At 34.3% G+C, this 15,658-nt stretch overlaps 2 protein-coding genes across 2 annotated transcripts; both read right to left on the reverse strand.

The window, feature by feature from the left end:
* Positions 1-2,380: 2,380 nt before the first annotated feature.
* On the reverse strand, positions 2,381-3,343 carry LOC136151800 (olfactory receptor 14J1-like). Its single transcript, XM_065913228.1, has one exon. It carries the CDS (start codon positions 3,341-3,343, stop codon positions 2,381-2,383), a length of 963 nt encoding a protein of 320 aa, XP_065769300.1.
* A 4,707-nt stretch (positions 3,344-8,050) lies between these two features.
* Positions 8,051-8,980, reverse strand: LOC136151775 (olfactory receptor 14J1). Its single transcript, XM_065913177.1, has one exon. It carries the CDS (start codon positions 8,978-8,980, stop codon positions 8,051-8,053), a length of 930 nt encoding a protein of 309 aa, XP_065769249.1.
* Positions 8,981-15,658: the final 6,678 nt, after the last annotated feature.

Here is a 15,658-nt window from a genome sequence, read left to right on the forward strand (position 1 = left end):
AACATGTACCCCATTGTTCATCATGGCACTGTTTGTAACAGCCAGGACATGGAAGCAACCTAGATATCCATCAGCAGATGAATGGATAAGAAAGTTGTTGTACATATACACAATGGAATATTACTCAGCCATTAAAAAGAATACATTTGAATCAGTTCTAATGAGGTGGATGAAACTGGAGCCTATTATACAGAGTGAAGTAAGCCAGAAAGAAAAACACCAAAACAGTATACTAACACATATATACGGAATTTAGAAAGATGGTAACGATAACCCTGTATGAGAGACAGCAAGAGAGACACAGATTTATTGAACAGTCTTTGGGACTCTGTGGGAGTGGGCAAGGGAGGAATGATATGGGAGAATGGCATTGAAACATGTAAATTATCATATGTGAAATGAATTGCCAGTCCAGGTTTGATGCGTAAAACAGGGTGCTTGGGGCTGGTGCACTGGGATGACCCAGAGGGATGGGATGGGGAGGGCTGTGGGAGGGGGATTCAAGATGGGGAACACATGTACACCCATGAGAGATTCAAGTCAATGTATGGTAAAACCAATACAATGTTGTAAAGTAAAATAAATAAATATTTTTTTTAAAAAGGAAGATAAAAAATAAATAATTTAAATTTTTAAAAAAGAAACTATATAACAGAGTACATATTCCAAGTTAATTTATAAATTTTGAATGATTGAATGCTCTCAAGAACAAATGCAGTGTTTATGGAACTGAATGAAGAGGTTCAAAATAAGAATACAAGGCAATAAAAATACTTTATAAATCGAAGAATAGTCCTCTACCTAAAACACTACAGTAAAAAAAATACAATACTACTTAACTAGCTTAAATACATAAACATAGATTAATAAAAATTTGAAAGCTTGGAAATGGAGATAAAAATTGACATACTTTATAATTCAGTAAGGTCATTAAATAATAGGTCAATAAAAGAAATATTTCATAAACTAACATATTTAGTTGGTGTGTAGCATAAAAAATATAATTTATACATTATTGCAGATGGATTGAAGAGTCTAATAACTAACAAAAAAGATTTTAATTATTAGTCATTTAAGACTCTCCCTGGTAATTTAGACTGGCTAAGCTTTGTTGCTACAACCTTTATAAACTCGTCAAATTATATGAGTTGCATAGCAAAGAAAACTAAAATAATAAGGTTTAAAGAGGGACTGAGAAAATGGCTTTTGCTGTTATAAAACACAGACTTCGAAGATTTATAAAACTTTTTACATAATGGATAAAGAATAATAATTCAAAATTAAAATGAATAATATGACAGCAAAATAAAAATTGTAAATATATTTAATTTCTTCATCTATCACATTAAAAATAATTAAAGGTAAAATATTCCAGCTATAAAGATTAAAAATCTCCACACTACCCAATGTGTGTATATTTTATATACTTCTATGTTTCAGGCACCTGTTATGATTTCAACCACCTAATAGAATCTCTCTGCATATTTGTTGTATGAATTCATAAATCACTGGAGACATGTAGAACTGACATGGCCACACATTCTCAATAGCCACATAAAATGATTTAACAATTTTAGAAAACAATACAGTCACATACTCAAAGCAGCTTAACATTTCACATGCTTTGACCCAGCACTCCCATTCCATGAAATTATGAAGAGCAGAAATTAAATTTCTAGCATGAATGAATAATTGGGAAAAAAGTATATGTATAAAATAGGTGACTGGTTCAATGTATTATGATATGAATTCCATTGAATTCTGTGTATTCAAGAAAATTATATTAGCAAAACTATGTAGATAAGCTTAATAATTGTATATTTTTGTACCAGTATGTAAACATGGCATTTAAAAGACAAAAATTTAAGTGAACATTTGGAATTAAACAATTGATGAGTGGAATTGTGGATAAATTGTCACTGTTTATTACTATTATTGTTGTATTACATATGCCTATGCTGTATTACATTGCCTATGCTGTTTTTCCAAAAGTGCTATGTTTGTTGGTATGGTATGACCTGATATATGTTTGTGTCTGCATGTCTATATGTATTGGGAGGAAAAGGAAAGTAGTGGACCTACATTATAATATTATATATAATTGTTTATTTTCTCTTAATTTGAAAGAATAACAAAAAGTCTTATTTCAGGGTCTAAAAAAGTGAAGATGTCAAATGAAGCATTTCCATTATGATTATGGTTATAGTATTTGGTTCATCAACAGGAAAGAAAGTTTTTGTTTCTCCTCAACACTACTATATACATATTACATGCATGCTCAGTTGCTCAGTCATGTCTGACTCTTCAGCAGTGTTTACCATTTATATATAATGGATTCCAGTTATTAAATATGCTCCTTGTGTGTAATATTGGACAGCCATCAACAACAGGACAAAAATGTTTTTTTCCTGGTGAATTCACCACCCAACAGTAACTTTCTTAAAGCTCCCTTCATGGCTTCATTCCTCAAGCTGTAGATCATAGGGTTCAGTGTTGGGGGCACTACTGTATAAAAGATAGATATGATAATGTCAGAAGCAGTTGGAGAATCTGAAGTTGGTCTTAGGAACTCAAAAATGCCTGTGGAAAGAAAAAATGACACAACAAAGAGGTGGGGCAGGCAGGTAGAGAAGGCCTTGGAGCGGCCCTCAGCAGAGGGTATTCTTAGAATTGTGGAAAAGATGTGCACATAGGAGAAAACAATGGAGACGAAGCAGATGGACGAAAGCACAGTCATGAAAGCAGCCACTCCAATCACGCCTAGGTAATCATTGGAGCAAGAGAGCTTCAGCAACTGGGGGATATCACAGAAGAACTGGTGGATTATTTTGGCCCTACAGAATGTGATGGAGAATGTGGCAGCCGTATACAAGATTCCAGAGATACCACCACTCAGCCATGCTGCTATCACGACCCGCTTACAGGCTCTGGGATCCATAATGACTTCGTAGTGCAGTGGGAGGCAAACGGCGGCATACCGATCATAAGACATCACTGTGAGAATGGCCACCTCAACCCAGGCCAAAGATGTGAAGAAGAAAACCTGAAGTATGCACTGACTGTGGGCAATATAGCCATTGCCTGTCAGTAAATTTTCAATGGACTGGGGAACCGTGACAGAAATGAAGGAGAGGTCCAGTAGCGAAAGGTGCTTCAAGAAGTAATACATTGGGGATTGGAGATGTTGGTCCAGAGTTGTGATGGTGATAATCAGGAGGTTTTCTGTTAAGGTTAATAAGTATATTAACAAGAAAAGCAATGCGTGTAAGATCTGCAGCTCACGGTTGTTGGAAAACACCACGAGGAGGAATCCGCTCATTGTGGTTACATTTGCCATAACCATTTTGAAGGTACAAATTGTGCTGGCAGCTGGAAGATAGAGAAGATGGAGGAAATGCAGTAGAGAGATGTTAAAATATTCATTTATTCATCAATGTTTCTTTCAACAATTAATTTTTGAGTACCTGTCATTCATCAGCTGTGCCCTAGATGTTGGGGACTCAAAGTTGAAGATGTGCATATCTTGTGTTCAGGGAGCTTACAGAAAACAAAAGTAAACCTGAGTGCAGATGTAATCAGAGTCACTGGTCCTATCACAGAAAAATGGTTGTATTTCCTCCACTAAAAACACTATTCCATTTCCACAAAGTGAAACTTGCTGCTTTGCTTTCAGTCAAGAACAGAAATTCAGTGATCAGTTCTTAATTAGGGGTTTCACAAAATTGGATAGATTATATTGTTCTATTTTAGTACACTGAAGGGCCCTTTAGAGGAATTGTGGTTGGATGGGATGATATCTAAGGTTCTTCCCTGGCAAGCCATTCTAATAAAGAGAAAGTTCCTATAATTGTGAGGCCGACAACCAAATTATGCAGTGTTACTGCCTTTCCAGCTAACATTTTATTTAATAAACACATCTTGAAATCAAGAACAAAAAAACTTTTACAAAGGAATTACTTAACATTTCACTATCAGATTTAGTGTTTAATCTGTCTAGGGTTTCTTCTGGTACCTAACAGTTTTTTCTTTGAAATTTCATTTCATTTCATTTCTCTTCACATTGTCTTCAGCTAAAGTCATTAAGTATGTATTGACTATTTACTACATGCAAAGGCATCTGCAAAGAAGAGGAAGAAAGAGTGATTGCTCTGAGGTGACTTTCAATGTGGAAGGAAAGCTTTCAAAAACCCAATATTCAACTTCAGAAAGACACTCTGAAAAGGTATAAAGTGATCTACAATTCAGAAAAGAAATACATCAAGTTTTAAGCCATTGTATAGTGTTTTGGGCTTTGCAGGATGGAGATAAACAAAAGTTCTCCCTTCATTAAAATATACCTCAGTATATGAGAACTGACCAGTCACTTAGTCATGAGCCTCTCATATTCCTTAATTTTTTCCTCTTCTGTGAGTTATAGGCAGCAGCTGGAGGGGAAAAAAAAAACAAACTGCTGAATGAAACAATCTCTTTGAGTTTTATTCTGAACCATGTGCAAGATTGAGGGCAGGAGGAAAAGAGGTGTTAGAGGAGACATGAGGGAGACAGAATAAATCTGAATTATAAATAGGAAAGTTTGACATTAGAGAAGAGAAAAAAAAAGTAAATGAGAGAGGCTATTGAACTAACAAAAGCCTCTCAGACTGATGAGAAATGGGGGTGGGGTGCTGATCTAAATAAGATTCTCTTAGATATGATTAGCGACTGAACAACAAATGTGAAATCTCACCAGAAATTTGTGTGTGTGTGTGTGTCTCATTAATTCAGGTTCTTGGAAATCAATCTCCTTCATGAAGAATGAACTCAATATCTGCCCACCCCCTCCTTCTACCAGCAGGGGTCAGTAGTATTAGTTTTACAATTTTATATTAACATTAAATTTAAATTTTTAAATGTTTGTTTTGGCTGCCAAATTAAAAGTCTTTCTCTTTCTCTATGCATGTGAATTGCAAAGGTATCTAGAATATCACTCTCTTACTCCATTTTGATTAAAGCCTCACACAGTTAATAGAAAACAGAAAGAATTAAAGAGTAAAGGCTACGCTTTCAACAGTTTCTCCCTTTTTGCCTTGGAGAGGCAGTTGCTGCTTGTTTGTTTGTTCCTCTTTTCCTTGAACTGATAAAATAATAAATGACATTATTATCCATACTTAATTTTGATATTGGTACATTAAGTATTTTAGTTTGCCAAATTTCCATCAGTGATTATCAACAGTCTGGAAAATAAACTGAAACATTTTGAGCATTCATTTTCATGAGACAGACACCATGCTAGAGTTTGTCATAAAATATGCCTCATGTTTTATTTTTTTTATCTTCTATGGCCTAAGCATTTTAATCTCTAGTTTTAAAAGAAAAAAATAAGATTCAGAATACTTAAGTGACAGAATCAAATCTAAGCACCAAACCCTTTCCTTTGAAATTCATATCACTGTCTTACATCTAAAATCTCTGAGTATTTATGGAAGACATGCAGAAACATTGGGGAAAAAAGTCAAAATTACACTGAACATTTATCTATTCAAGACTTTGTCTTTCATGGTGATATCAGAGACTATGATATCACTATAGTACAGTTATTCTACTGTTATAGTACAGTGTAAGTACTATACATGTTATAGTGCAATTACTTTACTGAATGCTTATATAAACATATAAAATATTAACCTTTCTTAATTTACTGACTTTTCTTAAATTGCTCATTTTGTAATATATTCATGTGAATTAAATCTATGACCTTTATTAACAGCTCATTTTCCTTGTTAGAATGAATAGTCTTGCTTTTTCAAATTCAATTTGAAGAATATAACGTTCTGTCAATTTCCATAAAACATTTTTCTCTTTCCTCATTCAAGATTGTAAAACTTACCACATCTACTATTGGTGTGTGGGTAGTTATGAAAGCTGATCACAAAATTTTGACCTTTCTCATCTATAATGACATCTTTTAAAACATGTTGTTTCCCTTGAGAACCCAAGGTTTCTGTTGCTTTTGGGATTTTTTCCCCCCATCTTTTGTAATGGAAGTCTGAACTGAATGATGAGACTATTTCATTTTCTCTCCTTCTCTTGTCACCTGGGACTTGGAACTTTTCACACAGAGGGGGAGTGACTTGGTAAACTGTGGGGATTTTGTTCCTAGTTCAGCAGTTTGGAATCTTTAGCAGAGGTATGGCTCACCTGGAGAGCTTGATAAAACAGATACCTAAACCTTACACTTAGTAATTCTGATTCAGAAGGTTTAATGGTACCTCCATACATTTGAATGCTCAACAAACTGCCTGCTGCTGCTGCTGCTGGACTGAATGCCACATTTGGAGAACCGCTGTAATAGCTAAATCATGCATTCCAGAAAGGCAAACATGATTTTAAACATTAAAAGAAATTTTTAATGTCAGGTGTCCTGGGAAACTAGAAATCATTGTTTATAGAAATTGCAGCCTATGCATTGCATCTCAGATTTGGAACAGCTATTTTGGGCAACCATTGTGGTCTCTAATAAACATAAAACTATCTACTAAAAGATCCTAAAACAAATTTAGCAACAGTACCTGAAAATCTTATAAAGAAAGAGGCTCAGTTCATTAAAATTTATTATTTAAATATATGCAACTACTTTATAAGTATACTTAAAAATGAATGTTAGTCCATGATGTTGTTTTGTAATTTCTGAATTCTCTTACCATCTTTTATATACATTATTAATATCTTCCAGTAATAATCATATGTCTATAAGTTTATTCAATTTATATTACAAAGACTTCTTCTGAAGCTGTAAGGACATAGATTTACTGTTTTAAAGGCTACATAGCATTCTGCTGAAGGCTATCTCATTAGTGTATAATAGTAGAATATACTTATTTTTACAGATGATACAAAAACATGTATACTCACATGGGGTTGCAAAGAGTTGGACACAATTGAAGCAACTTAGCATGCACACACACGGAGAAACAAATCATTTGCAATGAGTACAGGCAAATAAGTGAGCTTGGAATCAGACAAATATTACTTTGAACCACATATTTACTATTCTTTGAGAAGTCTCAAGAAATTAATCTCTTCTAAATTTAGTGTCCTAATTGATAGAATGGGGCATAGGTAGAACAGTTGCTTAATAAAATCAAAAGAAAAATGTATATACTGTACCTGACGTTTATTAGAGACTGAATAAATAGGTATGGGGAAAGCTATTATAATACATAAAAGGAAGGGAAAACTAATATGGGTACTTAATGCACATAAGAAACCTGGAGGTCTATTGGAAATCACATAATACACCATAGATATACTATCTCATGAACACAATCAAGTTATTTGGCAGCAGTCTGGAATCTATCTGTTAAAAGCCAACTTTATTTTTGTCAAGCCTTTTTATTTTTTACTGGGGTATAGCTCATTAACAAACAATGTTGTGATAGTTTCAGATGAATAACGAAGGGACTCAGCTATACCCATAGATCTACAAAAGCCAGCTTTAAATTTTGCTCACCAAGTCCCAAACTAATTGCCTTTTCTCTTTTAGTTCAGAAAAAATCCTATAAGATGCCTAAAAATAAAAATTGAAATTGTGGAAAGAAGACCAATATCCCTAGAACCATAACATCTTAAATTCTGAAGAATTATGTTTTGCTGCTGCTGCTGCTAAGTCGCTTCAGTTGTGTCTGACTCTGTGTGACCCCATAGATGGCAGCCCAGCAGGCTCCCCCATCCCTGGGATTCTCCAGGCAAGAACACTGGAGTGGGTTGCCATTTCCTTCTCCAATGTGTGAAAGTGAAAAGTGGAAGTGAAGTCACTCAGTCATGTCCGACTCTTAGTGACCCCATGGACTGCAGCCTACCAGGCTCCTTTGTCCATGGGATTTTTCCAGGCAAGAGTACTGGAGTGGGTTGCCATTGCTTTCTTCGAGAAGACTATAAAGAACAGAAAAGTTAGAAGGGAGTTCTGGAAAGAAATCAGATTTATTCCTCCTACAGTCTGAAACATAATAACAGTACCTTTTATTTGTATGGTACTTTAGAGTTTAAAAGTGGCTTTTAAATGCATCTTTCTCTAAGGGAATTCTTCTTTTGACAGTATCTTCCTCAGAGCTGCCTTCATGGCTTCATTCCGCAAACTGTAGATAACTGGATTGAGCGTTGGAGGTATCACAGTATAGAAGATGGAGAACATGAGATCCATAGCTGACTGGGACTCAGAAGGGGGCCTTAGAAACTCAAAGCCTGCAGCTGAGAGGAAGAAGGTGACTACAAATAGGTGGGGTAGGCAGGTAGAGAAGACTTTGGTTCTTCCCTCAGCTGATGGAATTCTCAGCACCGCAGAGAAGATGCGAATGTAGGAAAGCACAATAGAGATCAAACAGATAAATGCTGTTGAGGTTGTGAATGCAGCCACTGCGATCTCATTAATGAATTCATAAGAGCAGGCTAGTTTCAGCACCTGAGGAACATCACAGAAGAATTGGTGAATGACTCTCTCCCCACAGAGCAGTATGGAGAAGTTAACAGCGGCATGCATGAGCCCAGAGAGGCCCCCAGCAACCCACACAGCTATCACTGCATGCCTACAGGCACAGGGGTCCATAATGGTCTCATATTGCAGTGGTTGACAGATGGCTACATACCGGTCATAAGACATCACTGTGAGGATGGCCACTTCTGACGAGGCCAGAGCTATGAAGAAGAAAACTTGAAGAATGCACTGACCAAGGGAAATGTAGCCATTGTTCATAAGTGAATTTGTGATGGACTGGGGGACAGTGACAGAGATGAAACAGAGGTCCAGAAGAGAGAGGTGCTTCAAGAAGTAATACATGGGGGAATGGAGGCGATGGTCCAAGGTAGTTATGGTGATAATGAGGAGGTTGCCTGTCAAGGCCAGCAGGTATGTCACCAAAAACAGCAGTGCATGTAAAATCTGAAGCTTACGGTCAGCAGAAAACCCCATGAGGAGGAATCCACTCACTGAGGTCAGGTTGGCCATGGTCACTCTGAAGATAGTAAGGATGACTCTGTTTAGGAAGCCAAAGAACAGTAGGAAAGAATGTATGATATTGATATAGCTATTAGTCAAGTAACTAAGTGTACTCAGCAAAGAGCTACTAAAATCAAGACAAATTTATCTTCATGGGAATATGGTAATATTTAATTCAGAAAAATCTTTAGCCTTTTTTCAAAAATTGAACTTCTAAACGTGATCAACAGCTTCACATAGTTTGAAAAAAGTTAGGAGAATTTTCTGGAGAGATAAGCAGATAAAGTCTTGATGGTTGATGAATGTGTAGATGAAGGATAAATTTTCCTATTTTTTGAAACAGAGAACAGTGACAGGCAGATGATTGGGAGAAGAAATGAGTTCTGGTGGGAGAAGCCCAGTCTGAGGTATGCCAACCATAAAGTTGGATATGAGGATTTGGAACTCAAGACTATGGCAGTGCTTGAAACACCCCCAATTCAGTAAGAGTGCTCTTACAAGAATTATTTTGAATTAAAAAAAGGATGGAAAAGAGGTCTGAGGATAGACTTTTAGATACCATCAAATTTAAATAGATGTAGAGAAGAGGACTGAGTCAGACTGAGGAAAAATATTTACAGAAAAAGGAGAAAACCTGTAAGGAGTGACATCATAGAGCCAATGGAAGATAGATGCTTTAAAAGAAAAAAAAATAATGTACAACGTGTGCTAAGTTGCTTCAGTTGTGTCTGACTCTTTGTGACTCTGTGGACCATAGTTCACCAGGTTCCTCTGTCTAAGGGGTTCTCCAGGCAAGAATACTGGAGTTGGTTGCCATGTCCTTCTCCAGGGGATCTTCCCAACCCAGGAATCAAACCCACATCTCCTGCACCTCCTGCGTTGCAGGCAGATTTCTTACCACTGAGCCACCAGAGAAGCCCCCATGTACAATAGATTCATTAATTTAAGAAAGGAAATTTAAAATAACAATAACAGTATTGAATTTACCATTGTGAGGGTCATTTGTGGATTTGCAAGAAGCATTTGGGAGGACTAATGGGTACAAAAGCATGAAAAATGTGGTTTAAAAAACAAATGAAATGTGAAAGGAAATATATAAATTTTGGAGCACAGCTATACAATGTTTTATAAAATATAGAGAAGTTTCACTCACCAGAGTTGATCTTCATCAGTAGGAACCAATCTCTTTTAATCCTAAAATTGAACATCTCTAGAATTGAGCTGGTGGCTCGATCTTTGTAATTTTCATGTAGGGAAAGGACTGAGATGTTTTCATATAAGATTAAACAGTGAGCATAGACCCAGAGATATTTTAACTTCCCACTAAGCCGTTGATACCCATGAGCCTATGGACAGCCCATGAAGTCAGTCTTTCCCAGGCACTAGGGAACAAACTTGTTCAGTGTGGTTGATGTTTCACGTAAACACTATGAGTTCAAGCATGGGACTTCATGGACCTGTCCCTCAAGGATTGTTTCAGTGAAAAGTAGTTAATTATCATCTGGGTTTAACTGAATCTTAGATTCTGCATTCCAGGGAGTGAAAAATATACAACATATATAATTTATTTTCTGTAAGTTCAGACTTAAGTTTCTCTAGTAAGAATGATCAATTTTAACTTTATTGGTCACCCATGAAGTCATGTGTGTTTGTATGGACCTCACTTAAAAAGAGAATGTTTAGTAATTGTTACGTAAGCTCATACAAAATTACAGAATCAAAGGAGTTAGAGTTAAAAGAAGACTGAGTCTAGGCTTCATCCAAACACTATATCTTTTCTAAAATAACTCTGAACCTGATAATTCACTCACCAGTTTAACAATAGGCTACCACAGATGGATAATACATCCAAAAATGAACATATTCTCTTTTCAAATACCTATGATAATGGGAAAGGCATTTAAAAAAAAAATTGTGGTACGAACATTAAACATGAGATCTACCTTTTAAACAATAAGATAAATTTTTAAAAGTGTTTAATCTTACATCTACTCCTAAATGTAAAAAAAAAAAAAGCGAAATAATGCTATTTGCAGAAACATGATGAACCTAGAGATTTTTATACTAAGTGAAGTAACTCAGAGAAAGAAAATTATCATATGATATCACTCACATGTAGAATTTCATTTCAAAAAGGTAATAAATGGACTTATCTACAAAACAGAAGCAAAGAGATATCAAAAGCAAATTTGTGGTTACCAAAGGGGAAATGTGGGGAGGGTTAAATCAGAATTCTATTCTTTAGTATTTTTTTGTTTCTACTTTATGTGGGTTCATTTTGTTTCTCTTTTTTTGTTTTTTACTTAAGGTAAAAGTTTAGATTATTGATTTGAGGCCTTTACTATTTTTTTAAAATGAGCATTTACTAGTAAGTATTACCCTTTAAGCACTGCATACCACAAATTTTGATATTTCCTTTGATTTTCTCTTTGATCCATGATTTACTTAGAGAAATATTACTTAGTTTCAAAGCCTTAGATATTCTCCTGTTATCTTTCTGCTTCTGATTTCTAGTTTAATTTCATTATGGTCTGAGAACATGTCACAGATAGATGAGTGAGGAATTTAAGACCTGAAATCTCGTTCACCTTTTACTTTCAAGGATTTGCTCACTTAGAACCTATTGTGTGATTGAGGAGAAAGACCTAACTATTCCCACTCTACTTTTCCTTCTAAATACCGAGGATTAAAACACTAGAACTCCTTTAACAGGTTTCTTTTTTCTTCTGCTACTCCTTAATCTAGAAAATTAAAGTAACCAGTAAGATTGATTCATGTAGAATTATTGCCATAAGCGAGTGGTCCTAAGGCTATGGTCCAATGTAGTTATTAACTGAAAAATTTCCCCAGAATTTACTTTATGAAAAATCAAAGTATTTGTGGTAAAAAGAGTGATAAAGTTTCAGTTGGATACCTTTATATTAGTAGTGCCATCTTTTTGTACAAGTTCAACTAATGTAAGAAATATGAGTTTAAACCTGCTTGCTGATTTGTGTTCTCTATGTAACCCTCTCACCAATCAAGCTGTAGATTTAGAAAGAAATTTAGGGTTTTTAAATTTTATCAGTCTAACTCAGAAAATCATGTGCTGGCTTATGTTTATAAACAGGACTATTGTTGTAAGGGGCAGCATGAACAAAAGTGGCTTATATTTCTAGTAATTTTACATGAATCATAATGGGAATACTGATACTTTACCTAACTGCAATATTTACTGCAGGTATCAGTTTTAAGCATTTTTTTTACAATTATATTTAAATAATACAATTTCTTACATTTGGAATTTTGTGTGTATGGTACTTATATTAGTCAAGGTAACATAGGTCTTGCTGCAATAACAAATCAATTTCAAATCCCAGTGATTTAAAACAAAACACTGTATTTCTTATGCACATAAAATCTGACTTGGGAAGTTGGTGCTTCCTTCTTTCCAATAATTGGGGATACAGATTTTATTTATCTTGGGATCCAGTCATCTCAAAATATGGCATACATGAAGTAGGAAAAAGTGTTTTTTTAAAAACTGTTAATCCAGAAAAGATACTCATCACTTAGACTCACATTTTATTTACCTGAATTATGTGGTCCCCCAAAAATTAGAAGGTAGATGTTAAAATGGGATATCACACACGGTAGGAAAGAGGAATCTGTATAGTGCCACATAATCTAAGCTTTGATTTGTTTTTGACATCGTTGGGAATTTTCTAGTGCTCCTCTAATAAATAGACACTAGTCTTTGTTTTGAAATAGGTAAGTTTACCTTGTTGAATATGGTTCCCTACTGCTTTTTCTATATCACAAAATATTTTTCAGTTTAATGACTTACTGATATTTATAAAATTTACTAATATAAATTTTAATAAATTTACTGATGTTTTAGTAATACTTCTAAGAATATTTAAATTTTTTCATTAATTGTGTTTTCAATATTGCACTATATTTATTTGCCTGCTTGACAGTACCTGTACTGTAATTCATTTAACTGTGTATTTTAATGTATAAAATTCTAAAATATCAGATATCATTTATGTAAAAATATTAAAAATTCAGAATTTTTTTAAGTCTCAAGTTTTTGTTCTGATATGTCTGTAATATTGAAGGTAAATCAAAACATACCCTTAGGATTTGGGAGGGGGCATATTGGAAGCAACCTCCAATAGCAGCGCTAATTTTTTTTGTGGTCCCATGTTTTTGCTTAAAAATGTATGCAACTTCCACAGCATAATAGATCTATGTTTGTTCTAATACAAAATAGTAGTTTCAATGTTCACTTATTTAAATTTTATCTAGACTGTCAAGCAAAACTAATAAACTCAAGAAGATTAGCATTTTTATTTAATACTCTCTGAGAAGTACAACATACAAGCTCTGAGAAATACATTGCTTTATCAAGAATGAATAAATTAATACTATAAACATTTTAATATAACTATTAGCATATATTTTATTATATAGTGACATGAAGTCCTGTGTAAAAATGGATCATGAATTGTGACAAACACTGTTATCAAATTTTTTTTTAAGTTTAGTATACTTTTCCAGATTATGTCAGAATTGAGGGAACAGATTGTCTTTCTCTAATCTAACTAGGAATCTTCATTTCTTTAAAATCCATTTCCTTATATTTTAGCTTCATCTGTCTCCTAGTTGGACCACACAAATTGGAAGTGTTCACTGTAACTTAACTGACAGGAAGTAGATCTTTGCATTGTTCTTTTTAGGAGGAGAGGGGGAGGGTTGCAGTGGGAAAAAAGAGAAAAAGGAACAGGTCTAGATTCAATCATGTTGGGTGCATTTACTGAACATTTATCGTGTCCAAAGCATGAAAAAGAAATCTGCAGTAATCTGAGAAATTACAAATATGAATGTTATATGGGCTTGGGAAGGACTTACATTGAAAGGCAATGCATTGATAAAGTGTTCAAATAGAACCCACCTGAGAGGACACCTCATGTGATTGGGGTTAACTGTTGTCAGAAAAACAAATTCTAAATACATTCAAATATGCTGAGTAGGAAAATGCCAAGATTCTTACTGATATGTGGGGAGAAAGAGAAATTCATATGAAATATTCCATTATATGAGGTGATCTCGATTTACTAGAATATTTTATCTTTGAGAGGGAGAGTTTTTGCATATTTAATTACATCTTGTCTTCAGTATTTGCAATTCAAAATTTTACATGATTTTTGGCTGTGTTGAACACATAGATTGTTAATGTTCCTAGTCATACACCAATTTAATTCAGATTCCAAAATTCATACCATCCAGTGTATTTATTCTCCAAAATTAAGGAATCTGATGAAACACACTGATGGATTTTGAGAAATTCATGTTTATCAAGACCCTAGAGATTACTTTATTAAGGGACTGTGATTCATTACTTTGAAATAACTAGAGGACTAAAATAAGTAAAAATGGTTAAATGTATTTTGGAAAGGATGATTTTACAAAGAAAGTTTGGGGATGTGTACTACAAAAGAGAGATTGGCAGAAATTTTACTGATCCTCAGAATAATGCTCTGTAATGACCCATATGGGAAAAGAATTATGTACAGTTCTATGAATTTAGAATTAAAATTTTGTTATTTAGATTTGTTTTATGGGCCACAGAGCTATAGTATTAAATATTAAATTCAAAGTTTGCTAAGAAAGGCAATTTCAAGCACCTTTTAATTAAGGCAAGTGTTAATGTCCCTATTTGGTGGCAAAGAAACTATAGTCAAAGATAATAATTGGTTTTCCTTACTGAGGCACACGTATGTTTATCACTCTATCTATGGGGCTAAAAATACTCATTAATGAACAAAAAGATTTGATTTGCATTCCAGGCAATGATGAGTTTTTACTGAACTCAGTTGCTTTTCTTTAGGCATGTTTAACTAATTCATATTTGTAAGGCAGTTTATAACCAGAGGCTATAAGACTTTTCAAGTAAAGCTAAGAAGTCAACCAAGGCTTGAAACTCAATATGATATTCTCATAACTCCTACATTGAACTAGGCCTACCTTACCCAGTGAAGTGGTAAAGGAAGTTGTCTCTCATAAACTACTAACTCATAACTGCTAGTAACTCATAAATTACTAGTAAATTTTCTTGAGTTAGAATATTTTCAGCCTTAGGTTTTTCCATCACTGTTCACTGTTCAAAGCATTCTTCTGCTTTTCCTCTCTTCCTCCACAGTAAGTTTTATTTGTATTTGCCCTGGCCTCATTGTTATTTATCATACCATAAAACTGGCTAAGGTTTATGGCAAAAGTAACATATTTAAAATCACTGAGTCTAAATTTTTTATGTATTTCCCTTTGCATATGTCTATCTTATAAGCTTTTGACCTAAATGTTTCTTGATTTCACTTGCCTCTGGGGTCTTTGGTGAATGACATAATTGGACATTGATTGTTAGAAGATGACTAAATGCTTTCAATATATGTTGGTTAAAGTTAACTCAGGACAGTAGTGGCATTTTTTAAAACATGGGATCATTTCCAATTTACTTGGGATTCACTTAGGAACAGTTTATGTCAAATATACCTTTTAAAACTTTCTAAATATCTTTTCTCTAGCTATGACACCAGATTTTTCCCCTGAAACTAAGTTATCTAGTCGTAAGGGTTAGGGAAAAAATTGACATGACTTGGTAAGATCCAATATTGCAAAAACAGATAGTCTCAAAAGTAGATAAGG

The sequence above is a fragment of the Muntiacus reevesi genome, chromosome 20, assembly GCF_963930625.1.
Source record: "Muntiacus reevesi chromosome 20, mMunRee1.1, whole genome shotgun sequence".
Classification (NCBI taxonomy): Eukaryota; Metazoa; Chordata; class Mammalia; order Artiodactyla; family Cervidae; genus Muntiacus; species Muntiacus reevesi.

What these genes read in the sequence shown, in the direction of transcription:
- LOC136151775 (XM_065913177.1), bottom strand. Translation starts at nt 8,980, where the DNA reads ATGGCCAACCTGACCTCAGTGAGTGGATTCCTCCTCATGGGGTTTTCT.
- LOC136151800 (XM_065913228.1), bottom strand. Translation starts at nt 3,343, where the DNA reads ATGGTTATGGCAAATGTAACCACAATGAGCGGATTCCTCCTCGTGGTG.